Raw genomic sequence first — 27136 nt, 5'->3', positions numbered from 1 at the left:
TTGGTTTTGATAACGCAAATCACTTAAGACTTTAATTATACGTGATATGTTTAATAGACAAACATTTTCCAAAAATTAATATAAAGAAAAGTATAAAAAATATAGGTAAAGCTAAATGTGTTTTATAAATTCATAACTTCACACCCGAAATATCAACAAATCTTCACATAAAATATCATAAACGAATAGCTTCTCCATACTTTTTTTCTGTCAGTGTCTGATCAGCAACCTCATTGGGTGAGCACTCCGCTCGGCACCAACACAGCGGCACTTTAACAACAGGGACATGCAGAGCCCGGCTTTGGATGTTGGCCAGATCGGCAGACAGACTGAAACTGAACGAAAGCCACCTTACCTGTTTCGAAATCAAGTTTGCCGCTTCTGTGTCGCTCCGGTGATCCGCACAGAAAGGTGCACGCGCGCATTCAACACGGTTGTGTGGCCCTCGATCCGAGGTTCTTTAGTGTGATTTTGTGGATTTATACGATCATCGGAAACGGAACGGATTTGCTTTGCCTTGCTCGAGCCCCAGAGACCCCAGAGGTTCAGCTGAGCCGCAAAGCCGTCGGTATTTTATTAATCTTGTGATCGCAAATCGGTCTCTCGTTCGTCTTTTCGGTCCTATAAGTTATTATTTAACGCGATTCATCTACACATGTTGTGCGTCACTCGGCCCATTTGATTTGCAAATTCTAAGCTGAGTTTTTCTCGAAAAGAAACCCATAAATCTTGATTTAATCAAAGTGTTGAATATGCAATGATTCTATGAATACCTTTGTAATGGCCAATAATAATCAAAGCAAATATATATTGTGCAATAGAAACCCCATCACATTGGAGCTAATAATTTAAGTAAATACCTAGATAAATATAATAAATACAAGTTATTGTATTCAAGTGTCAAACATTGTGGCTGATCAAAAGTGTATTATGAAATAATCATTTATGCCAAATTGGAGCTAGCTCTATAACCAAATGGATATCGCAAATTGAATCTTTCGAGCAGAGAGGTAAGTTGAGATCAAGGTCTGCTCAAATTCCCCACACCCGCACCCAAAATCGTAATTTACCAATTTCATTATTAACTTTTGATAGAAATCAAATAACAAAATACTTAAAAAGCGAGCAAAACCAAAAGCCGTAACCCCAAAAAATAATCAAATATCAAATAAATACACAGAGATATATCTGTGGAGTTCTTCATTTCATTCAATGACTTTTGGTGGTCCCTATTCAAACAACTCCAAACAAATTCAAGCATCGACTCGATGACACTCGAAACGTCAACTCGAACAAATTTTTTGTATCTCCGTCGTCGTCTTTGCCTTGCTTGTTTCCCTCCTCGGTGATAAGTTCACTTGACAATGAGTTGCAGCAAAGACCCAAAAAGCCAAAGCAGACGGTAGTGAATACTTTGGATACTCGAGATGGAAATTTGAAATTCACTTAACAAAACTAATTTCAATTGTTGCACTTTTCGGCCGCGGGGGCCAAGTAGAACCCAGAAGATTTTTTTGAGATTTTTCTTGGCGCCATCCCAAGTGGCCTGGAAATGTGCCGTATTTGTTTTGGGGCTTTAAGGAAAGTGATAGTGGGTTGGTTCTTTTCTTACACAGGGGAGAACTGGCCAGGAAAAATGGATGAATAATATGTAGGTCACTGCATTGAATATGAGTTATGAAATAAGTATATTTTTTTAAACATCGGACATTAAATTAAACGTCATCTTTACTCATATCCCTGACTTTAAAAATGTAGAAACACGGCATATTTATATAAATATCAGGGAAAATAATTAAATTCAAATTGATTGAATATATGCGAATTGCTGTTTTGGTTATTAATTATGTATTTGAGTTCATTTGTTACTTTGAATATTACTTCGTTATATTTTACTTATTACAATATTACGAGAATATTTTTAATGAAAGTTAATTTTATTTGAGTTGTTACAGACATTAAAAATCGAACGTAACACTAATAAAAATAGGTAATTACTGTTTTTACTGTGAATTTAGATTGACACAAATTTGTTTATCCAAAGCTATTCAGATTTCCCTTTTCTCGAAAACATTTATAAGCCTCAGCCGCTTCTCGGAAAGCCAAATCTTAAATTGATTGATCATTATTTAAGACTTAACGAGTTTCAAATACGATCAACACAGATCTTAACCCAACGAGTGTTTAGTATTTGTGTTGTAAGACATTTCATTAACCCCTAGTTACTTATCCGCCATTCGGAGGAACCGAAACGCCGTTGCCATAAATGCTATAAATCATTATTTTCAACTCCTTATGCAATCGAAGTGGCCAAATAAAAAATCCATCAAAAGCGCCAACTCATCGGAGGGCATTGGGAATACACACCGAACATACAGCGTGGCAATTGTTCAAATAGGCAATATAACAATACAAATCAGTTCCCTCAAAATATGGCTCTTTTTGTGCCGCAGACAATTCAAACAATATCATGGACTATATTCGGCTTATGGAAAAAACAAACCTAATCAGCAATTGTTGTTTCATTTCATTAGCAATTCGAAAACGCTAGAGTCTGCAGACTTTCATTAAGATCTACATATTGATTGATATTATCGTTATATTTCCCATTGTGATTGGCCAAAGATTTTTGCCCAAATAACCGTGACAATCCGAGCGCTGTCATTTCTTGCTTTTTAGAATTGGTAACAAATATTTGCAAACGTGCGATCGACGAAATGTATGCGGATAATAAACGTGGCCTAGACAAGGTGACGGCAGCGACCCCGCCCACCCACGCCCTCCAGCAGCAGCAGCAACATCCCCACCAGCAGCAGCAGCACTTGCAACATGTCCTGCAACTGCAACAGCAACAGCAGCAGCAACACCTACAGCAGCAACATCATTTGCAGCATCAAATGCATACGCATCATAACTTTCAGCATGAAACGCCGGCAACTCTGTCGCAACAGCAACACATGCAGCAGCAGCAGCAGCAACAGACGACACAGCAACATGCAACCCAGCAGCAACAGCAACAGCAGCAACAACAACAGCAACAGACAGCCGGCATGTTTACAAGGTAAGTTCTTAGCGCCAACATTCTGGCTTATCTCCCTTTTCACACAGCCACGCATCACAAACCGCACAAACATGCAAACTTTTAATTTCAATTTGTTTCGCACGCTTTGATATTTGTCAATTCGAATTTGAAATACGGGGCCAAGTTCGCATTTGGCAGCAGCGAAACTCCTTTCGGCCCTGAGCTCCCAAGATCCCCAGACTCCTTTCAATTTCTTCGTCGTCGTTTTCCCTCAGTGCCTCCTGGATTTTCACTGCTTTTGTTTTTTTGGCTAGTTCTTCCACGGAGTATGCACCTCAAAAAAAATAGGGTTTGGTTTTAAATATTTAAGGGATTAGATGTGTTTTTATTGAACAAAATAGATTGCTAATTAAAATCATCTGATTTTGTAATTTTCAAGCTACAAACAAGGAGGATTTTATAAAATTATAAGTATTTAAGGGTTAGTATAAATGTAATTCATCATTTAAAAGAGGGTTAACTAAGAAATTCTTGATAGTTTAAATCGAATCTAGGGACCCAAAAGTAAACTTATTTAAACTTTATAAAAATTCCCTATTTATCAACTTGAGTTACTTGTGAAAGTAATATTAAGACTACTAAGAAAGTTTAACCAAAATTTTATATTATAAAAAATGAGTATATTTGAATTTGAGGTCTTGATATTAGAAGAGAGTTATTTGGTCAACTTTTATAGGCTAGAATAGAGATTTCTAATCTGATTTTCTCTCCGTGTACCGATGCTGCTGCTCCTGCTGCCGGTTTTAATGGCCTCTTGTATTGGCAACTTGTAGTTCGCAGTTATCTGGCTCTCGTAATCTCTCCGGTCGGTCTGCGTACCCAATATCCAGTACCCAATATCCCATCCCAGTGTACCCGTACCCCCAGCGCCAATTTTTATTTTCGCGAGGAGCCAGAAAAACGCGCAAAATTCACTCCCAGCTAAACTGAACCGATCCGAACTGCGCCGCGCCGCGCCGGAGATGCTGTGCCATTTTATTTAGCTCCAATTAATTAGTGCTTCAAATGTTTTGCCATAAGTTAAACCCGCACAGTGCGATGCGATTGACATTACCACGTTGGCAATCGGACGTCCACGAAGACGACGACTTCGATGGGGTACCAAAAAAGGCGTCTCCACAGCAGAAAAAAAATCAGAAAAAAGAAACCTCGGGAATCGACGACAAAGTCGGGGAGATGCCAGTAAAGTTAGCCACATCTCCTGGCTGCCGTTGCTTCTGAAATGTGTAAAACTCACGTGTGATGTTGTTGATGGCTCGTTCTTTGTCTGTTGAGATTTTCCTTGTATTTTTTTCTTTTTTTTGGACTGGCGAAATAACCCGCCTTTGTGTGGGAGATCCTCGGGTAGGTGTTGCCCTGATCTTGAGCTTTTTTCGTTTTATTTTTTGGGTGGGTGTCGTTTTCTAGTATCTTCCGGATGCCGGCACTAAAATTAGAGCATTTTGTAGTAGCAGCTCGGTTAGGAAAATTAAGATAATTATTTGTAAGCGTTTTATTAAATTATCAAAATAAGTAAGAAACTAAAATGTGATCAAAATTCAGAAATTAATTTCATTCATATATTAAAAAAAAATGATTTTTGTCTCCCCTAAATAATTTCCGTAAATAAGAACTTACTAACTTAATTTAGTTCATTCATCTGAATTTTACGGGACCCATGAAACTATCAATTAGCATGTGGAATTGTTGGAATTCCCAGCCATCGAACTATCGAAAATTAAGCTTCAAACCTTTTTTTTATTTCTCTCCACTCCACTCCAAAAAAAGTTCATTGTTCGCGCGCCAAAGCACGCGCTTCTCCACACTCACAGATACAAATAGTTTGTAATATTAGTGGGCTATATAAGCATATAGTAAAATCGGGCGGATTTCTATAAATATTTTCCATGCTCGAACGAGAAGTGCCAACAACACGCCTCGCGCACTGAAACAAACAACCGTTAAACAACGAAAACTATATCAATATGCTCTAAATAATAAATGACACTAATTAAAGCCGAAGAAAACCCGGCGTTTGTTGTTTTTAACACATCCCAGCCAGCAGAGTCAACAAACCTGGAGCCACTACAAAAAAAAGAAGATACAAGTAGAAAAAGGCGAAGGAAGGAAAAGTCAGCTTTCAGAGTCAAAGCCAAAAGATACAGATTTGTAAAGTGCATTTTGTTTTTTTTTTGTATGGTACGATGCTTCCTGAGTGAAACTAACCGAAACCGTTGCGTACGGATTCTGTTTGAGTTTGAGTTTGTATTTGCTTTCGGGCCTGCGCCGTTGGTGTTAATTTTGGTAATTAGCATGCCGCGGACACTCGGCTAAGATACAATTTCGTTCGGCTATCTGTAACACACTGCCACTGCCACTGCACGGGGCTGCCAGCTTCGCTAGCAATTTTATGCTGCTAATTTCATTAACACATTTCACGAGAAAAGCGATCAGCCGAGCGGACCAGGCTATTTACTCGGCTATCGGTTGCAGTAAATGCTGCACTAGATCTCAGTATGCCCAATGCACTGGGAAAGATTCTTTCAGAAACGAGGAAAAATTTAAGATTTATTTAAGTTAAGTTACTTAAAGATCGGCTTATTTAAACTCAAAGGTACTTCACACAAACTTAATTCTTAAACCCTTGTTTTTTGTAAAAATTATAATAAAGTAGTTATACCCGTTACTCGTAGAGTAAAAGGGTATACTAGATTCGTGCAAAAGTATGTAACAGCTAGAAGGAAGCGTTTCCGACCCCATAAAGTATATATATTCTTGATCAGGGTCACTAGCCGAGTCGATCTAGCCATGTCCGTCTGTCCGTCTGTCCGTCTGTCCGTCTGTCCGTCTGTCCGTCTGTCTGTCCGTCTGTCTGTCTGTATGAACGCTGAGATCTCAGAAACTACAAAAGCTAGAAGGTTGAGATTTCCCACACATATTCTTTGGCTTCCTACGCAGCGCAAGTTTATTTTAGCCGAGCGCCACGCCCCCTCTAACGCCCACAATCGCCCACTAACGATTTTAAAATGGGTCCTGCGCCCACATCTTTAAAGATTTCCGAGAAGTATAAATGCAATTTTGTTGTGTATACTTATACCTATCGAAATGTAGAAGACATTTTTCAAATCGGACCATTCATTAAAAAGTTATACGATTTATAAATTGTCAACATATATCTATCTCCCTCGCACTCCCTTTAGCTGAGTTACGATTATTAGTCGGGACACCAACCCGACACAGCGTTCGCACTCCCTTTAGCGGAGTGACGGGTATTAGATAGTCGGGACACCAACCCGACTATAGCGTTCTCTCTTGTTTTTTATTCCTTTTTAATCGTTATACTAAAGTTATTTAACACCAGAAATTATTCCTGTATTTTACCTGTATTTTTTTTATACATTTTATGTCCCTAACATCCTTATCATCTATTGTTATAAAAAGGTTTCTCCTAAAATCTTAATATTTTATTAAATACAGCATTTCCATTTTTAGACTTATAATTAAGACTTTAGGTATTTCTTTTTTAATAGATACACAAATTTTCCATTTCCAAGCATTGACTGATTTTCCCCGAATTGGTTTTCTCGCTGTGGCTGACTTCCGTTTCCATCTAATTCTTAAGATCAATATTTGGTGACTCGCGTCGAAATCGATTTCGGAATGCCCCCCTATACGATATATATGCTATGACCAGGCACTATCTGAATCTGCCGAAACCGAGACCGTTCGACTACGCAAAGCTGAGCAAATAAGTGCGCCACCTCCGCCGCGGGTTTTTATTTTCCAGATCGATGAAGCTGCCCTGGGGCTTACCAAATTATTTAGTTGCGGCATCCCTGTGCTAATTGCCTGACGGTAAAGTGCAACGGCAGCAGCCAAACCATCAATCCCGACTGGAGTCCCAGTCTCAAGCCGATGAGCCATGGAATACCACACCATACTATATACCATATACCATAGTTGGGGTAATTTCTGGCCAAGCCACCGCCGGGCACAAAAGTATACAGAGAGACCAAAGAACCAAGTCATGGGAAAATTTCCGTACACACACAATTTGGGGCTTGGCTTACGGGCGGAGGAAGAAAAAACTCAGTTTCGCACGCAAATTAAGATAATCGAAAGCAAATGCAGCAACGGTAGCCGCTCTCCATGGTTAGGCTCAAAAAAAAAAGAAAAAAAAACCTAAAGAAGAAAATCGGCAAAAAGAAACGGGTTTGGTACCCGGTAGCAACAAATCATAAAAATATGAAAAATTATGCGGCGGCGTCGGAGGAGATTCGGAACTCCGACTCCAACAACTCCCAACTCGGCGGAGGATCTCGCTCCCCGCAAATGACGATGTCCAAGAGCCAATGCCAATCATCGAAGTGTGCTTTTGGCAGTCCATCATTAAATTGTGGCTAAGATTCCAATCAAACATACAAGAGCATCGAAGACGGCAGACGGTAGCATCGGAGCATCAGCTTGATTTCATTTCTTTTCAGGCAATGAAATCTCAGCTGCGGTCTGTGGTTTATTTTCGGCATGGGTATCGGTGTGGTTTAGTGGTCCTCGGTGGTGTGGCTCGCATTTTTGAAATATATGCGTCAAAATAAACACAGTAGCTGCCCGCCAGACTTCTTTATGAGCTTTTGAGAGCAGTAAATTATATGGCTGCGATTTACGGACACACAAACTCATAAGTTAACTAATTGATTGAGATAATTGAAGGATGGGGCGAAGGATATAGGATACAGATTATGATTTTTCAGCGAAAGTGAAGATAATTCTGGTTTTGCTATTTTGCTATTATGAAAAAAATAGTTGAAAAGGGGAAGATATTTCTGGATTAAATATAAAATAGTTTTTTTAAAAGGAATTTTTTCTGATTTTAAGGATTGCAACTAAAAGGAGGATCATTGGAAAAGGGAAGATTTAAATTTAATTGGAATTAGGATTATTGAAAAAGATATTTGTAGTTTAAATTTTATTCGGCAAATTTTAAAATGTTATTATTTTTACATTGTGATAATATTGATAAGTTTTAAGATAAGCAGCTAACATTAATTTATTAATTTAAAATACCTTTGAGCAGCAGCTTACATTATGGTAAACTAACATTTCATAAAATTACCCATTAAAATCGAATAAAAAATGTGGTCTCGCTTTTCAAAAGTTTTATCTTTAAAATAGCCTATTTGGGTCGTAATCTTTTGGCCATATTATAAACATAAAAACTGGCTGCAGAGCGTATAACACTCAAAGCTCACCCGGGGCGACTTTTACCTATGGTCTGGCATATAATTTGGCTAAAGGCCGCTGAGCTCCCCATGGTTATTAGATTGTTTTTTTTTCAGCTGTTTTTTATTTTTTGTCCAGCTCTTTTTTCTGTGCTAAACGTCGCCCCGATGCTAATCTGTAGGTGTGCGTTTGGCGAAAAGGTATCGATTACTGCCACCGACTTACGCAGAACACAATGAGAGGCACCCGCGAAGTTTCAGTTCTTCTCGGCAGACAAAAAACAAGTGTTTGGGCGGCAGAATAAAAAATTCCAAGAAATCCTCGAAACCTGGAAACCTCGAAAAAAAGAAGGAAAAATGGAAAGCATTGTGCGGCGGCGCCTGGGCAATTAATTTGCTTTTGAAACTCGGAGCCTGGAACTCGGAACTCGGAGAAACCAAAAACACGGTGTGGGTTCAGTTTGGGTTTAGGGTTACTGCCCATCAGTTTGAGAGGTCTGGCATTCATTATACGCCGTTTTGCACTATTTTTTTCCTGCCCCAATGGCCGCAGTCCGAAAGTCGAAAGGGCGGGGCGGAGCGGAGCGGGCCAGAAATCATTAGAGCTGCCCGCAAGCCCAATAGCCTGGCCGAACTATATCGTGGGAATATGGCAAATAAACTCGCCCAAATTACACACACACAGAGAGCGCTAGAAATGGAGAAAGATCAGGGATCTGTGGGGTTTTCAGAGGGAGTTATCTAGTCTGCGACCAGACAATTCGCACAAGTCAAGTCTGCAGAGAGAAGAGTGAAGGGTGGAGAATCGAGACGAGACGAGAAGACAAGACGCTTCAGGAAAAAGTGCAATAAAAATTTGCGCAAATTTCGTGTTTCTCTTGGCCTGCAATTGGTATTGACTGACTGACTGGAACTCTGGGACTCACTCGAGTGGACTGAGGATCGGCATCGGAATCGGGATTCTCCGAAACCCGACTGACGCCCCTGATGCATATTAAAACTCGGCTTTGGATTGATACCTGCACGGCGAAAAAATTAAATAAATCATAAAAAATAGATGCGATGCTTTTAAATGGCGCTCTTTAAGAGCCTTTTTATTTCTTTGTTATCTGTTTACATGAACTTTAATATCACTTAAAATGATCTTTAACCCAGTTCACTTTAGGCTTATTTATTTTAATTTTTTTTGTTCCTAACAAGCATTTTTATGTCCCTTAGGAGTTTTAAATGGTACTTTGGAGAGGTTATAAAATGTTACTTAAAAATATTACATGGCATTTTGAAAAGGATAATTAAAAAAAACTAAAAAAACTATTGTGTCTAAAAACTATTGTGTCTAAAAAAAAATATAAATAATATTGTATTAATAAGAATTTTCTTATTTAACCTTTTAATCTTCCAACCTTTAAATTTAATTTTTACCTATTAATCATAGATGAAATTTCTCTCTGTGTAGCCCTAGCGGGTGGAGTTCAGTTTTGGGGTGGGTTGAGGAGTTCAGTGGTCTTGTGATTTATTCGCTGCCCACATTTTTACGATGGCGCTCTGAGGGCCCGGGCCCTCCATAAAAAGTCAGTCGGAAAACGAAGGATCTGAGCCTCTCAGCCCCATAGATGCGCATTTAAAATCCATTTAAGTTAATAGTTTGGCATTATGTTACCCCGGCGGTTTATGTGCTAATTAGTGAGGGACAGCGATTGGCATTGAGATCACTGAAATCGCAATTGGAATTGGAACCTGAAATCTGGGAGAATCGGAAGAATCTGAGCCAAACAAGATTTGTGCCTAATTTCTGTGGAGCACGTTAAGTTTTCCATCGTCAGTTCACTGTTTTTTTGTTCTTCTTTTTTATCTAGTCAGAGGGCCGAGGACCAGAATTCAGGCTGGACCAGACTTGATTAAGATCTTTTCCACTGCGCCAGAGGATCCCCAGTCGCAGATTAAACATGTGGCTCCACACAGTGGCCACTGGCTGTGGATGATCCCACAACGCCTCGCTAAGAATCGTGTTTATGCTTTTAATTAGCAACAACAACTTGTACAGTAGTTGCCACAACGGCGAACGGCCAACAAGTTGGTGCTACTTAGTGCAGATTTCAAGGTAGCGATAGATATATTAAGAAATGTTGACAAGTCTCGCTCACTCAGATAAATTTTGATGTAGATTACAGCCAGCCAGTCTTCCTCCATCCTCCAACCTCCAACCTCCATCTCCACTTCCATCCACCCGCTACAGCTTTATATATCTGATATATCTCTGCCTGCCCATTAACACGTTTTTGGATTTTTATTTTCCTTATTCTTTCGGCCATGCATTACGAAAGGCTGATGGCATTATCATATTATCGCCTGCACCGCTGGCATCTTGTTTATGATAAATATTTGAGAAACTTATTAATTATGCCACAAATAGCCAGCCAGATAGCAGATCGCAGAAGCCTTTGACATTTTTAAGTAGCTAATTGGGAGAGGAACGCGTTCCCAGCTGAGTATGTGTGGGAGGATCGTTATGGATTGTTATGTTTTGGCTGGGGTTGAAATGACCAAAGTTGGATCTTACAAGATACTAATCGAGTGGGGGTCAACCAAAAGCAAAAGCTGAGTCGGGGAATTCCATTTATAATGCACAATCGAACTTAAATAATATATATATTATCTAAGGATTTATAGTTTCTTATTAGTTCTTATTAGAAATGAAATAAAATTTTGTATTTAAGTGCTAAATTAAATGGCAATTTTAATCAGTTAAATTTTTTATTTTTTTAGAGTAGAGAACTTTTTTTTTAATTTAAATATACCCACAAAAAAGGAGTCTATTGAATTTTCATAAATTTTTAGATGTATTCTTTTGTGAACCTTTCACCACAGCCAGCCCACACAAAACGAACGCCCTGCTGAAAAGCTGAAAAGCAAACATATATGTCGGCCTGACCACAAGAGTGAGAGACTCGCAATCGCAGCATTTAAATCAATATTCATTTTAATTGTACAAATCACCTTGACTTAAATGCGCGCCGGCTCGCAAGTGAGTGTGAGCCCCACTCGACCACTCAATTTTCGATTCTGCTGGGACCGGGCTAAAACTGTTCTATTACGGGCCCGTTTCCAAGATCCAAGATCCAAGTACCGAGTGGTCAGTGAGTGAATAGGCCTTATGCATGAATATATTTCAAAGCCAGAAGGCGAACGAAGCGTTCGATTTGGTCTCAGATTCAGATTCAGTTTCTTTTTTAGTTTTATTTTTATTATTTTTTTCTTTATTATTGCATGCCTCTGAAGCGGTTGTTGCATGCAACTCACAGTCACACGGACGCAGTGAGATTGTTTTAAATGTTAACATGGCCATTTAGAGGCAATAACAGCGGCAAAATGGCAGACAGTCGAACGAGGAAAGCCAAAAAGGCGCGGGCACTTGCTGTTATTACAACAATATTACCAATATTTATCATACATAAAAAAGGCTTGCAAAATAATCGCCAACAACAACAACAACAATGGCCGAGCAAAACGTCAGCATAAATAACTAAAAAAAATAATACTCATACGCCGCATGCGCCGCCGACGCCGACTGCATAAAAAGACAAATTTATGATTTATGATTTCAACCTTGTAAATAATATGCTCACAAAAGTACACACGGACAGTTTCTGCTAAACGCTTGTGCCGCTTGTGCCCAAAAGCAGCAACAACAATCGTTGCTGACCAACCTACTTGCACAATTTTTCCGCACAAGGCATGTGGCAAGTGTGCCCCACATCAACCACCGCTTGAAAACCACCGAGAAACTGCAGAACCACTGCATCTGAACCCACCAACTGAACCACAGCCACATACCGCTGCTTGCATGATTTTTAAATGCGCGATGAGTTATTTATGCATCGGGCATCGAGCGGCGGTATGTGCGAGCCATCCTTAACCCATTGTGGTCAGCCGATCAGAGGGTAAATAAATTGATCTTAACTGAATAATCACTGATTTTATTCGAATCGAAATTCAAGAGAATTAGCAGAGATTTGATGATAGTATAAAAACTATAAAAAATAAGGAACCACTTTATCTGTATCTTTTTTTTATCTTTTATTTTATATATTTTTTGGAACACATTTTATTTAATTTAATTTAAAAATATAGAAGATACATTTTATTGCTTTTGAAAATCAAACATTTAAATTAATTTAACACAAATTTATTTAGAACATGAAAATATTTCTGATATTTAAAATCAAGGAAATCTACCAAATTTTAAATTTAATTACAATGCTCTTTTACTAAAGTTTGGTTCTGCCTTTAAATTAAAGTGTATAGTTATTTCTTAAGGTTTTTATACATTTATAAAATTAAGTAAATATTATTAATATTTTTGTTTATTGGTATTTGCTTTAAGTCTTTTAAAATTATTAAAAGGAAATAACGAAAAATTTTTAGTAGGATGAAACGAATCAGTATATTCTTAATAGCCAAGTTTTTCGAGCTTCTTTATCAAGTAACGTCAAATAAAAATGGTATGTTTAATTAGCTAAATGACGGGTGTCCGTAGAAGTTGGCTGTACCTTGGTATTAAGCCCATTAAAAGCAAATAATGTTGGAATTCCACCTCGCAATGGGTTAATAAGCCCGAGAGCGTAGGAAACACACTCGAGTGTTCGGCTGTGAAAACACATGCCCCATGGATATGTTGCATTCAGCCTGTCCACTCTGCAGTTATTAAGCCGTAGCTGTGAACAAGAGCCCATATATTCTAATTGTTTAACCATATCCCATTGCAGATTCGATGCCAACAAATCGACGAAGGGCGCCTCGAAGATGCGACGCGATCTCATAAATGCGGAGATAGCCAATCTGAGGGATCTCCTGCCTTTGCCACAATCGACGCGCCAGCGCCTCTCGCAGCTCCAACTGATGGCTCTGGTCTGTGTCTATGTGCGGAAAGCCAACTACTTTCAACAAGGTAAGTCTCTCCCGGGGTCTAAAGGAAAAGAGCCAAGCCACAATTCCAGTACCAAAAGCCAAAATACATATATGCATGCTGATAATTGGCTGCACGCTGATTGAATATGCATGAGTCATGAGCAGATGGAGATTGCGGCTCTGTGATTGTGATTGTGACTCTGTGCAGCCGCGAAGATTGAGACTGCAGAGTGCAGGACCCACCGCCGTTGCACTTCAAAAATGCAGTTGCCAAAAAGTTCAGAAGGTGTACAAAATATTAGGGATTTGTCTTTATTTATTTAAGAAAAATGTAGAATGTTTACAAAATTATTACTCGAGTAGTAAGCAATTGGTTAGCACATTAACACATTGCTTAAACTTTTTCATATGATTTTAATTTGCACAAATAAAATTATGTAGATGTTACTTTAACCATTTTTGATAATGTAAATTCAGCAAAAATTCGTTTACCCTTATACGAAGTTTGTAATATTTAAATATAGGTCAATTAAACCGTATACAAATTTTCAAAGCGCTTTATTGTGGAAAAACAAAAGAATAAATACCATTTAAAAATATTGAAAGTTAGTTAAAATCGTACAGAATTCTTAAGAATATTAACCAACGGACTGTTTCCTGTTTTATGGGTTTTTAAATCCCTATTATAATATCTGTTTAATATAAACCCCTTTTTTCGTTTAGTGCACCGCCGACTTTCGTTTAAGCCGGAATGAAAAACCGCTAGGCGCATGGCTTCGCTTTGGTTTAAACCAACATCATTCATATGTCGAGTGTCCCTCTATCATGCCCCCAAAAGCCGAAAGCCCGGCTGAAATTGTTTTTGGCCAAGTAATTGCCGCAGCGTCTAGGCACGCACCCAGAGCAGCCAGGCGGGCCAAAATTGCTGGGGGCCCCCTCGAATGAATACCTCAGATTCAGAGATCCTCGAGTCCATTCGGATCGGTCCCCAGAGGTCCCATCCTCCTTTAATGCGCATGCGCGCAGGTCAACGCGCAACCGAACAAGATCGTTCGCTCTTTACTTACCTATTTGCGCTGCTATTTTTTCTGATTTTTTGTTTTTTTTTGTGGATAATTACGAAAATTGTTTTTCAAATTAGCGTTGTGCGGTACATAGGCCCATAGATAACACACCAGACTGGGGAACTCTTAACTCTCGGCTCGCATCTCTAGGTGCTCAGTGCTCAGCTTGCAGACAGAAACGAAAAACTGGAGGAAACCCATGTGAAACTGTTGCAGATCCGCGGCATCCGTACTATACCTATACCATACCATACCATACTATCTCAAAAACCACCAACTCCTCCAACTGCAAACTGCAAGTCTTCTCTGTTGGCCAGGCAATTTCACAATTGCAATGGTAACAACGAGCGTCTGCCTGGCATTGCTATAAATATTGCGATAAATCAAAATGTGCGATTTATGTGTTCTACAAATTGCAAAAAATTAAACTTAAGTACTGCTCTTTTCTCCATCCATCTCATCTCTCTCCTCCGCAGAAATTCCCAACCCATCGTAAGTGTGAGAAATAGTCGGCGTTTCATGGGTGCCTACTCGTTTCGTATCTTTTGGGCTATTTGGGTGTGTAGTTGCTGTTTTTGTTGTTCATTGTCATTGCACCGTTTAAAAGCATTTATAATCACAAATTGTGTTAATATTGGCACGCCATCGAAATCGCTTTGTATCGTTTTTTTTTTTCCGTTTTGTATCTCCCATCCAAGTTCAATGGATTCGTTTGCTCTTCGTCTGAGTTTTTTTTATAGATATATGTCTGTGGGTGGGTGTGGCTGGCCGGGCGAGATAGTCGCGATTAATGAAATACATATTTATAAAACGAAATTGAGTTTTCAATACAATGAGATTCTTTCCGTTTTTTTTTTACTTTATATGCAAGATCTTGAGCCCGGCGGCTTGGCTGTTGGATCAGATCAGATCGAAGAGCGTATAATTGGCTAGCATTTAGTATTGTCGTGTTTGCTAGCGAATCTCACAAGAAAAGGCAAAAAGCTGTGAAGTGGTCACAGATTAAAAATAGTTTTCGGTTGTGGTTCAAGGTGTTTGATTTATGCAGGTTGGTCCGCTTTTACATTTTAAATTACTATAGTTTAGTAAAGAATACAGAAACTCAATTTAGTAAAGCTTATCCTAAAAAGAAAATTGTTCCTATTTTAAATGGATAAAATGTCATTAGTGTTAATATTTTACATTTTATTGGTAATTAATATGCCACTTAAATATTTATCAAAAATTCTTTAAATATTCGTGGTACCTTTTAGACATTTTATCTTTGTTACTACTTATTTTGAGTTACATTCAGTGAGATAAATAATAAAGTCAGCAACATTCCCTTGCCCTTGTATATTACATTGTAGCCAAGTGGAAAAGCATTGAGCTGTTGCTGCCACTCCCCTTTTATTTTTATTTTGGCTGAATCAGGCACCGCTGACGACAGACTTCTTGGCAAAACGGATTTCTGAGTATTTTGCCCGGATAGTGGGTAATATTAAAGGCCCAGCGAAAAATCTGACTGCATTCATGGCCTTTCCGTTCAAGTTCAATGAAATTACCAGTTGCGGTTGCTGCTGTTGCAGTTGCTGCTGCTGCTGCAGTTGCTGTTGCTGTTGCCGTGGTGATTGTGGCCTGATGCTGATTTTGTGGCTGTTTCTCTTCGGTTTTTTGTTTTGTTTGCCAGGTGCGGGAGTATCTCGTAGTGTTTTAAAAATAATTGATCTTGATGCTGCCTGCAATGCAGCTGCAAAACAGCAATTGCACTCAGCGATCGCAGCCTGATGTTGCTGTTGCCACTATCGTTGATGTTGCTGCTGCTGCTGTTGCTATTGCAGTTGCTGTTGTTGTTGTTGCTGGCTCTTAGTGACAATGACACATTTTCTTTTTGTGATTCACTTGTTTTTGTTAGGCGGCAAGCAAACATCGTTGCCTCATTGTATGTAGAATATAATCAATGAATTAACAATCACAAGTGCACCTAACAATCGCCGTCACAAAGTGAGCAAGAGGGATCCGAGTCTATTATTAACAGATAGTTTTTTAATTAGCCAGGCTTTTGCATACAAATTACCGCCATGGGAAAATACTCATATCCACTTAGTGGATATTATCCCCCAACTATTTTTTATACGGATGTCTTGATCGGCAGGGCGCGCCTGCGCAAGATACACAAAAGGTCAATTAACTTAATTGGCAGTATTTTTTTTAAGAATCCGTTTTCTTTCCTCCTCTCATTGCAGTTTTCAAGCGTCACAATGCGATACATCATCTCCATCACCAGACAGCAACACCAAATATTGGCTTCTCAAAGGTAAGAAATATGGAAAAACTTTACATTTAAGATCCTTTTCGAATTAAGATATATTTTAAAATAGACATAAAATAAGAAAATATTTTTTTACATGTTTTAAAAATTACCAAAATATATTTCTCTAATTGTAGGTTATTTAATTAACTTCCTAATGGTAGAAAAAGCCCTATCTTGAACACCGAAATAATCTTAATTTGCTTTCTCATTTCCTTGGAAATATTCCCCAACAATTCATATTCAATCAGTGGGTAATTAGGGGTCCGATTGGCCGATCTGCGTTCATTTACCATATAACCTGGGCAATTTTCCATTTCCGATGACATTTCGATTAGGCTTCCCAGGGAACCGAGAGAAACAACTCAATTTAAGCCATCGCGGTGACAACTCAACCGAAAGTTCCCGGGAAAACAACTCTATTAATGGCACAAAAGCTGGCCATATCATAAGTCAGAAATCGTTTTGCTCGCCGCCACTTGCTGCGCCAAAAGCGAGAAGAGGAAATCAGCCAAAAGCAAAAGCCAGCGGGCCAAACAATAAATGCCCGGGAAAAGCCAACAGATTTACAGGAGCAGCAACCACCAAACAAAAAAAAAACAAAAAAACTACAAAAAACAGAAGACAGTAGTCAGTCAAGCTGCCTGGCACTGACTGCTCCAATCCGGGCGAGATTGATCTACATACCTGTGCACACTCGTGACTGAATTAAATACTATAACCACAGTACGAGTACTACTCATATACCCAAACCCATACTCCCCCTTTTCAGTTCGGTTCTCTTCGGAAGCTTTTTTTCTGCCGGTTGTCAACGTGGGTTTTGTACCCAGGCTTTTGGGCTAACAATTTATTAGTGCTCAGACGCGAAAATGAATTTGCATTTCCAACACAAGATTCAATTTATGCTTTTTCAAATAGAGGGTGTTGAAAATGTAGTAGCTTTTATGCCTGATAAGGCGTTTAAATTAAGGAGACGTAAAAATAATTGCATTTTAAAATGGGTAATTGAAAATGGAAGAAAATAAGACGGTAAAGACTTTCTATCATTTAAGAATATTGGTATTCAGAAAAAGATGTAAAATCATCATAGAATATTGATTATCCCTAAAAATTGCTATGGATAATTATATAAATTTTTTTAAAAGTATAAGAACATTTAAACAATTAAACCGAAAAAAGAGTTTAACATTAAATATTATTATTAATAATCATAATCCATAAGCAAATCAATAGAACTCTTAAAGATTTGAGAATTATGCTCATCCAAACAAAATTCTTTCTAGGATTAAAAACTAATATTCCTTAAATACTTTATTATTTTAGGAACATTTTTAAAGCACAAACAATCACCCTGTACTCACATTCGTATTTGTTTTACAGGCACTCTCCGGCTTCTTGATGATGCTCACACAAAATGGCAAATTGCTCTATATATCGGATAATGCGGCCGAGTACTTGGGCCATTCCATGGTAAGAGATTTTTTGTTTTTTTTTTTTAAAGACTTTTGCGAAAGTTGCGGATTGTTTTTGGGCTGGTTTTGTGTTTCGGGGGTCGCAAAATAGCTACAACCGTTGATACAAATCTCTGACAAGCGACAACAGGCAAACGACGATGCCTGTCGTCGTCGTCAGAGCATGTCATAGTCTCCCAACAGCAGCAGCAACATAAGCACAGCAGCAACATCAGCGTTGCAGCAGCAACAGCAACAGCAAACATATTTGTTGCACTTTTTGTGTGCTGTACTAGTTGCTGATGTTGTTGCTGCTCCCGTTGACAAGTTAGCAACTGTCTAAAGACCCAAAGAGACCCGATTCATTGAGCTTATATAAGTCGCTTGGTTTTGGTTCCTTAAAAACCACACAGCTCCGTGTTTCAAGCTTTGTTTATTGCACGTTTATGCCGCTTAAATAGCAAGGTTATACATACTTATTCGTATATATAGATAGAGTTGCATATGTACTTGGCCTTTCACTTTGCATTTTGAACTGACGGTCTAAATAAATCTAGCCAACCCGAGAACATGTGACATATCTCTATTCTACATACAGAAACAGAAATAACAGAGCCGACATTGACAAAGGTACCTGAGATTGGGCGACCAGGTGATTGTCGGCTCTTCGAAGTCAAACGGGGCGTATGTGTAATGTCTGCGCCCCACTAAAAATTATGCCATAAATCACAGACTGGCCTGTGATCCCAAATAAAAAACCTGATCAGCTTCATATCAATAGGAAACGCTCCACTTGTTTTTTTTCTTAGCCAGACAACCTTTCATATCAACTAAATGTTACCCCCTCTACAACTCAAAAATGTAGACAAGAACAAGCCAGCGGCAAGACAGGAGAAGCCAAAAAAGTTAAGAGGAAATATATAGAAGGAAAAAAACGAAGTAAGCCAATTGGCAACCATGACATTTGACAGCCTTTTGGCCTTTGTGCCGAGCGCCTTATCAGGAGTTCCGAGGAGCTAAGAGGAGTTCCAGGGAGTGGAGAACCCAGGGAGACACCCACAAGCCCACCAACCCACCGAAACCGAACTAAATGGTCAGTGAAGTTCATAAATTCACTCGTATGCCATGTGTTGGCATAATTACGGGCACTATAAAAAGCGCAATTGGTATGGTGTGTGCTCATGGACAGGCCCAAAAGTGGCTTGCCCAACCTTTTAATTTGTGTGGCAAGGCTCGGAGTTAGTTAGCGGCGGTAGAAACGGAAAAACGGAAAAAAGAGCTACAAAACAGCAGCAGCCAAGTTAATTAACAAACTGCCAAAAATGTCAATTGATCTTGGCAACATTGTGGTTGCTGTGCTGCTGCTGCCTTTACTATTGCCGATGTTTCTGCTGTTGTTCGGGCATCATAATTCGAATTCGATTTTTGCATATTCCCATAACAAGTTGCCATTGTCATGTGTCATGTAGCGACAGTGGCCATAAATAAATTACAACCACATCTTGGCTTGCCATTATAAATTGGTCGATCGGTTCGTTTAGTTTCGCTTCGTTCCGATCCGATTCGATCGCTCTCTCCTTCGCTGTGGCCATAATTGTCAACAATAATAAAAGCTCATGACATAAACGGCCAGCAGGCAATTGGCCACAAACATCAAAGCAACATCGAAGGCGATGAGCCAGCGAAATCCGTTGACACATCATTAACAAGTTACAACAATAGACTGACTAATTGAAATTTAATTTGAGAGGAAAGAAAAGGATCTCAATGCTTATAATATATTTAAAAGAAATAGATATTTATCAAAATTGATTTTACAATTTTCTTCAATTTGTTTAAGCGTCGTAAAATATTTTAAATAAATTTGTTGTATGTAAATCTTTAATTTGAAAATGCTTTTTGTGAATAGTTTATTTCAAAAGTAATTTATTTTATTTGCCACTGTTTTTTATAACTTTTAAATATTATAAAAATAATTACAAACATTTACTTTAAATATTTAAAAGGTATAGTTACTATAATATTTTAAAGCTACATAGTATTGTAAAGCATCCCTGGGATATACAAAATTATTATTCTGTGTGATTTAAAAATCTATCGAGTTTGTCACCTTTAAATCTTTCGCTAAACACCACTCGCATTAATATGGTAATGCCCAACTATTTGCTGACCAGTGTAAACCCGTGTTAACCATGTCCCCAATGCCGTTCTCGTTACAGGAGGATCTGCTGATACACGGTGACTCCGTTTACGATATCATTGACAAACAGGATCACGCAACCATCCAGGCCGAACTGAATAGGAACGTGCCGCCGCAGCCGGGTGGCTCGATCTCGAGTCAGGCGAACAGCGGTGGTGGTGCCGGTGGTGCTGGTGGTGCCGGCGACTCAACGTCCAGCAATGGAAGTGCCGGCGGTGGTGGTGCTGGTGGCGCCTCCAGTCTCGAGGGCGAGCATCGCATGTTCCTCTGTCGCATGAATGTTAGCCGCAATGCGCGACGGCAAATGCGTTTCGGCGATCAAAAGGTGAGTGTCAAAGCACTGAGAAGAAAAACGGAAAATTTTAGGATTTCCTATTTAATTTTTTAGAAACATTCTTACTCAGCTAAACAGCTATCCTTGTTTATTTGATAACATAACATAATATTTGATTACCTAACATATAAATCTAACCCATTTGATCTAAGAACTTATATTTTTTTAAATCTGAAAAACGAGTTGGGAATTATAAGCCATCATTAATGCAATTTTTATATGGCAAACAATAAATAGGCATTTATTAAAAGTACTTCAACTTTTGCCTTCTTTTAAACACTCTATATCGATTCAATGATACATTTTTAATTAAAATCTAGTTGATGTTGCCTAATTTTTTTCTGCGTGCACGTTTGCGTGGATGAGTAAGCGCGTGTAAGTCTCTGACAGGAATTGATGAATGAATCACCTGGGAAGCGTGTTGCGTGTAACACTTTACCACACTGCAGGCTCCTCCGATTCCCCGATCGTCCGCCGCTCAACATCGACATCTTGCTCCGGCATGAATTATGCATGAGGGCAGGGAAATGGAGTTGGAGTTGCGAGTTTGGAGTAGAACTCTTCGGAAACTCATGCGTTTGAGCCGGCGGCGGCCAACTGGTCATACATCTTGCCAACGAGCCGGGTTTTCTATAAGCTGACAAACGATGACAGTTGATGGGAAACGGGTGGGTGATGGCTGTGATGGTGCCCCAACCCACCTGGTTTTTTTTTCGCTCTTTACCTGCTCTGATTGGCCGCCTCTCGGGCGAGATGATGATGATGTGAATAAAACGAGGCGGCCATATGAAGTTGTCTTCCCAGCCATCTCAACTCAATTCAGCTCGGCTCAGCCGCAGGTTGAACAAGACAAGACCAAATCTGTCAACGTGTTGAGCGAAGCGTTGGCTGTGGCAGCAGCTTTTACCCGTTTTGGTCATGGATGTTGAATATGTTGGCTATGTTGCCTCCGTTGGCTCTGTGCTACTGTGCACCATGTGATGTGGTGGGCGGTCGCTTCACTTTTATTCATATCTCCAGCGATCCGAGACGCGTCCATTTTTTTTCTCTGTTTGCACTCGCTTTTTTGCGCAGATGTGCAGTGAGCAAAATTATGGAGATAAGCCCAGGCGTTGACAGTTGGCTGAAAACGTTTTTAATTAAGTTGAGTGTTGGCAGTTTAATGAGGTGCAGGAAGTGCAGAGCTGAGAGATTTTTATGGATAAAGGTGTAAGACTTTAACTCGGGGTAGGCAATGCAAAATAAGGAAGTGAAAAAATTATTGTACATTATTTTTTAAAATAAAGAATTTACCAATTTATTTAGTCCCCTAAATAATAAGACAAAGCTGTTCCATCATAGCCATTATTTTCTTACCCTGAGAAGCCCCATAAAAACTAACCGAAACTAATATGGCACAATAAAATTAAATGTATCAAAAGCTATAAGGCAATATCAATTAGAAACCCCTCTTAAAATGTAATAACAGAATGTTAGAGTTTTGGAATGTCCAATCCATTCCCAGCCTTGCTCAGAACATAAGTGCCTAATCTAATCCCAAGCACACTCGACGCTCAAGACCCACATGAACTGAACCGGCGATAACCCCGCAAAGTCAAGCCTTTTGGCCAGAGCCAAGCTAAATGCAAGCACATTCACTCCCAGGCCGGCACTCGTTAATATGCAATAAAAATGGACCAATAAATAATTATGAATGAGGTCAGACATAGTTCAGAGCTAGTAACCAGTGGGCCAGACGACAACCGTACCCCATAGACAAAAGCCCAAAATGAAAAATTCGAAAAAATAAAAACAAAAGCCAGGGAAAAAGAGAAGAGACGGCGGCGACAGCGCCGGCAGTGGCGCCTGGTCCCCAGTCTAAGGTCGTCTCATTTACCAAAAACTGAGAAAAAACTGAGAAAAAACTGAAAAAAACAAACCCCAACCGACGGGTTTTTTTTGTGGGGGATCGGGTGGGTTTTTGGTATCAGGATCGTTGGGCTGGCTGCATTTGCATTTAAGCAGAAGAAGCTGCGACGACGGAGGCCCATAAGCCTCGAAATTGCAATTGCAGTTCGAAAAGACGACGAAATAAATGCAGGCACGTTTTAATTGGGAGACAATGGCTCCGATTCGACGAGCCTGAGACTGCCTGGTGGGTTTTTTCTGTTTTTTTTCTGATTTTTTCCTCCTCTGTGGAGGAGTTGGCATACAAACATTTCTGTGATTGCCTTTTTTAAATTATGGAATCAGAGTAAAATGTCTATGAGAGAGTGCGCCGGCATGCCGGTACTAAAATGGCCATAGTAAGTAGGTACTCCCCCAGAGTGCCCCACGTTGGGCGCCAATTTTCGTGGGAGCCAATGCACAGAACAAAGCTAAACGCGTTTTTTCTTCTGTTCTTTTTTTCTTGCAGGTTGTCCTCGTCCAGGGCCACTATTTGTCATTCCTGCCCCTCTGCAGTCGCAACGAGCCCGTCTTTTTGGCCACCTGCACTCCAATTGCCATGCCCGAAACGAGGGAGTGTGTGGTGCAAGGTGCCACCAACGTCTTCACCACCATCCACTCGATGGACATGAAAATAGCCCACATCGACAAGAAGTGAGTAGCGGTGATAAATTGGTAGATGAAATTCGAGATAAATACTTAATGCTTATTGTTATTTTATTGCTTTCAGTGGCGAGTTTCATTTGGGCTATGATAAGGCCACGCTACAGGGCACATCCTGGTACAATCTCATTCACAGCGAAAATCTGAGGGAGGCGCAAAATAAGCACAGATTAAGTAAGTGTTTACTTCATAAAAATTAAGTTAATAGCTCAGTGCTTTAAAAAATATTAAATGTTGATAATATCTAATATTTAAATTTACATCGGAAACTAGTAAATATGTAAATATAACTTCAAACCAGCCTATACGGCATAAAAGCTTTCAAATGAAATATTGATACTATTAATATCAAAAGCACATTAAATTTATTTATAATATCTACATCTTAAATTATTCAAAATTCAAAGCTGATACACTCGTGTTAAACCTTTCTATTAAATGGTTTTTTTCCAATGGTTGTCGACAAAAAATATTTAAATGTATCTAACTGGAAACCTGTTGAGTCGCGAAGGAAAAAACCATTTACAGTAGATTGCTTTTATACAATAAGAATTATATCTTTAAATATTTAAAAAATATCTTTCTAATCTTATAAATTTATCCCCGTTAATAGTTACGCAATCGGAACAGGATCGCAGCTGTATCCTGCTAGTGCGAATGCAAAGATCTAGTGGAGAATACACGTGGGTCCACGTGGTCTTACAAGTGAGAGATAGTCCCGATTCCACTCAACAACCTGTTATTGTATGCACCAACCAAGTACTCAAGTGAGTTTATCAAAAGTTACTTCATTACAATAATAGTAAATATTTTTTGTTAGTTTGCAAAATATAATTTAAGATCTGAAATAATTTTCAAAAAGTTTTTTTGGATTAGTTTTTAAAATTTCGTTTTTAAAAGTAGTAACTAAAAAATGATTTATAAATATTTACAATATATATTTTCCCTCTATAAAACCCCTTTAAATTTCCCTTTTCAGTGATCGCGAGGCCTCGATAATGCTGGCCAACTCCTGGCTGTATCACTACTATACCGTCCAGTCGAAGATCCAGTTCGGCATGCCCTTGGACAGTGGAATCCGAGTGCCACCGGGAACCCCCTCGAGTGGCTACTACAGTCCCCATTCGTCCCATCCACCGGCCACTCCGGGAGGAGGCGCCACTCCCACCCTCGGCATAGCCAGTAGCTTTGGCAGCCATTCGCACCATCCTCATCACTCCCACCACCCGCACCACCACCATCATCACCACCATCCTGCAACGGCCTATCATCATCATCCGCATATGGGAACCTATGGCGGAGTCTATCATGCCGAGGCGGCCATCGAACTTAAGGAGGATCAACCGCTGTTTAGCTTTCAAGAGCCCGTCGACTACAGCCAGGTGAATAGCCAGGTGAATCCCCCGGCGAGTACTCCCAATCCACCCGCCTCCAAGTCGGCCACGCCCCCGCCGCCCAAGAAGCGAGCTCGCAAATTGGAGCCCCTATATCTTCACGCCGAACGTTCTCCGGCTGCTGCGATAACCCCCGAACCAGATTGCTATGCCATCCATACTCACCCGGCTGCCGCCTATGCCACCTCGTCGTCGGTGGTCAGTAGCGATGCCTCCGTTATATATGCCACCATAGTTCCGACGAGACCGAGGCTACCCAATAAGTCACTGCCACCCGATCCGGCGGATTTCATCGAGCAGTGGAATCCCAGTCCCCCGTGGTCGGAATCGGCGCAAAAGGCTTCGCTGGACAGTTTTGGATCCTCGCACGAGCTGAGTCCCTGCATCACGACCACGCCCCCCACGCCCACCAGTGCCACACCGCATCAGAGTGGCTTGGGCACCACCCAGACCATTGGACCTGCCTTCAGTTTCGAATGGATGTCGGATCCCCTGGTGCCCGTTACCTATCAGCAGTGGCCACCCACCGGGGATCATCATCAGCATCTCTCGCAGCACTTGAGCCAGAGTCAAAGTCAGAGTCACCAAAATCCTCTCCAGCAGCAGCTTCTCCTGGGAAATCCTCTACAGCCACATCTCCACCAGCACCAGCAGCACCACCAGCAGCAGCAGAATCATCAGCATCAGCCACATCACTTAGCACTTCATCATGGACGTGGGGCGGAGCACTCTTTGGAGGGGGAGAGTCAAGGGGTGGTGGTGGTAGGGCCACCACCGATACCCATTTCGATACCGATACCCACGGCGGCGGTGGCCACGGGCCATGGGGATGCCGGCGAACCGGTTGAGGATAGAGGTTAGTATATTTACTCTGTTTTTTTATTTAACTTCTGGCACGATTTCCAAAAAGCTGCGGCCAATTCGCACTCGATTGCTAAGTAATTAAGGCCGCCGAAAACAAAAAAGGCCGAGAACTAGTAAAAGGCAGCTTAATTATTGATAAGCCATGGGCTTCCGCCCCAAGCACATGCCACGCTTATGCTAATGCTAATATCATATCTATATCTGTATCATTTTTTCAGATCCCAAAAATTAGTGAGTAGCTTGGAAAAAGCTTGGAAATACCCAGAGATCACAGATCGGAGAGCTGCCAGGTGATAATCACACTTAAATTAATTGCCACTTGTCATCTTAGCGTTTAAATTATTTTTATCTAACAAAGAAAAAAAAAGAGAAATAAACGCAAAACGCTATAACACATTCGTTTCTCAAAACAACAGCTAATTTAAGTGATTTCCATATGCGTCCCTTTTGTTTTCCAATTCCCATTTTGTATGTGCAATCTTGAAGAAAAACACTTAAAAATAAGAATGAGTAGCGCTTGGAAATTAGTTTCGCGATAGAAACAAAAGCAAATACCATATTATATTCCAAGCCAAGCCAAGTGAGCTCTATTAGTTGTAGCGTTTTTATTAGCGACATTTTTATGGCGCGCGCTTAAAGTTCTTTTTACGATTACTCGTATTTCTGTATACCGCGTATTCGCAACTCCGCAAATATCTTTATATATACATACTTCTACATAGACTATTTAGGTTAATTATTTTATTTTATTTATTAAACGTTTATTTATACACATATTTATTACCATGCTTTCGTATTTTGCTTATTGAATAAACAAACTTGTAAAGTATTTTCGTTTGAAGGAAATTCCATGAGTTGTTTTTATGAGTGGGAAGAGAATGGACTGCAGAATATTTCCGGCTGAATAAATTATGATATGTGATTGCAAAAAAAACTCAACAAAATTTTCTTAACTTTAATGGGCAATTATAGAAATCTTATGGACAATAACTTCTTACTGTCTATAAAAAATCCATTTATGTCGGAAATGGTTAGAATATTTGCATTTTACTTATGTGCACAAATTAACAATATAGAGATTTTATCTTTATTAAGTTTTCAATCGAAATAACCAACTTGACCCAAATTCCAGCACATGTCTTAGACAAGGCAAAAATCTCAGTAATGCGCCTTTTAATCAGTGATCATAATATGATTACCATAATGACGAAGAAAAGCGCGATGGAAAAATGTCATGATTTTCCTCACGGGTCCTCCATTAATGCCTTGCACTCTGAACCAGCAAGGCAGAATTCGAATCATTCGCTTTCGCCCAGAAACTAACCAACCGAAAATCCCAAAAGCCACTCCCCACACCGAAAAAACGCCAAGTTTGGGTTAGCATTCATAGACATTTTCAATTTCAAAGTACTCGTACTGGGGGCACCACTTCATGGTGACGACGAACCGCCGATGAAACCGATGGAAACCTCTATGAAACCCCTTTGAAACCTCGGCGACGACGCAGAACAGACGCCAGACAGTTGGATTTCACACACAGGCCCACTCGAGAGTTGCGGCGATGAGGAGGCTGGCTCCTTTTTTCGGCTGCTGCTGCTGCCACGGCTGCTGTTGCCAAGATCTTTTGGTGATATCCAACAAATATTGTAAGTAGAATGGCCAGCAAAATAACCAAAAACCAAGAAAAAAAACAAAGCAAACAAAAAACCCAGAGAGAGGAGAGAAAAACCTAAGCTAAACGGAACGGAACGCTGACGATGTA

General features: G+C 39.8%; 1 protein-coding gene across 2 annotated transcripts; it reads left to right on the top strand.

Moving 5' to 3' along the window:
• The first annotated feature begins 403 nt into the window (after nucleotides 1-403).
• dysf (neuronal PAS domain protein dysfusion) lies at nucleotides 404-26149 on the top strand. 2 transcript variants are annotated; one of them, XM_017155924.3, is made up of 11 exons: nucleotides 404-1010; nucleotides 2680-3061; nucleotides 13047-13228; nucleotides 16478-16548; nucleotides 17923-18012; nucleotides 20213-20518; nucleotides 22923-23107; nucleotides 23184-23290; nucleotides 23730-23883; nucleotides 24096-25366; nucleotides 25593-26149. In XM_017155924.3, exons 2-11 carry the CDS (start codon nucleotides 2718-2720, stop codon nucleotides 25604-25606), a joined length of 2724 nt encoding a protein of 907 aa, XP_017011413.3. In that variant the 5' UTR covers nucleotides 404-1010; nucleotides 2680-2717; the 3' UTR covers nucleotides 25607-26149. The 2 variants fall into 2 exon arrangements, with proteins under 2 accessions (XP_017011413.3, XP_070073834.1); XM_070217733.1 differs by lacking the exons at nucleotides 404-1010; nucleotides 2680-3061; nucleotides 13047-13228; ... (1 more) ...; nucleotides 17923-18012; nucleotides 20213-20518 and adding an exon at nucleotides 22280-22661.
• Nucleotides 26150-27136: the final 987 nt, after the last annotated feature.

Source organism: Drosophila takahashii, chromosome 3R (genome assembly GCF_030179915.1).
Source record: "Drosophila takahashii strain IR98-3 E-12201 chromosome 3R, DtakHiC1v2, whole genome shotgun sequence".
Lineage (NCBI taxonomy): Eukaryota > Metazoa > Arthropoda > Insecta > Diptera > Drosophilidae > Drosophila > Drosophila takahashii.
The sequence above is the reverse complement of the archived record's forward strand: the minus strand, read 5'-3'. Positions and strand labels throughout refer to the sequence as shown.

What these genes read in the sequence shown, in the direction of transcription:
- dysf (XM_017155924.3), top strand. Translation starts at nt 2,718, where the DNA reads ATGTATGCGGATAATAAACGTGGCCTAGACAAGGTGACGGCAGCGACC. An exon ending in AGCCAACTACTTTCAACAAG is followed by an intron (nt 13,229 to 16,477) that starts GTAAGTCTCTCC and finishes CTCTCATTGCAG; the next exon opens with TTTTCAAGCGTCACAATGCG. An exon ending in TGCGTTTCGGCGATCAAAAG is followed by an intron (nt 20,519 to 22,922) that starts GTGAGTGTCAAA and finishes TTTTTCTTGCAG; the next exon opens with GTTGTCCTCGTCCAGGGCCA.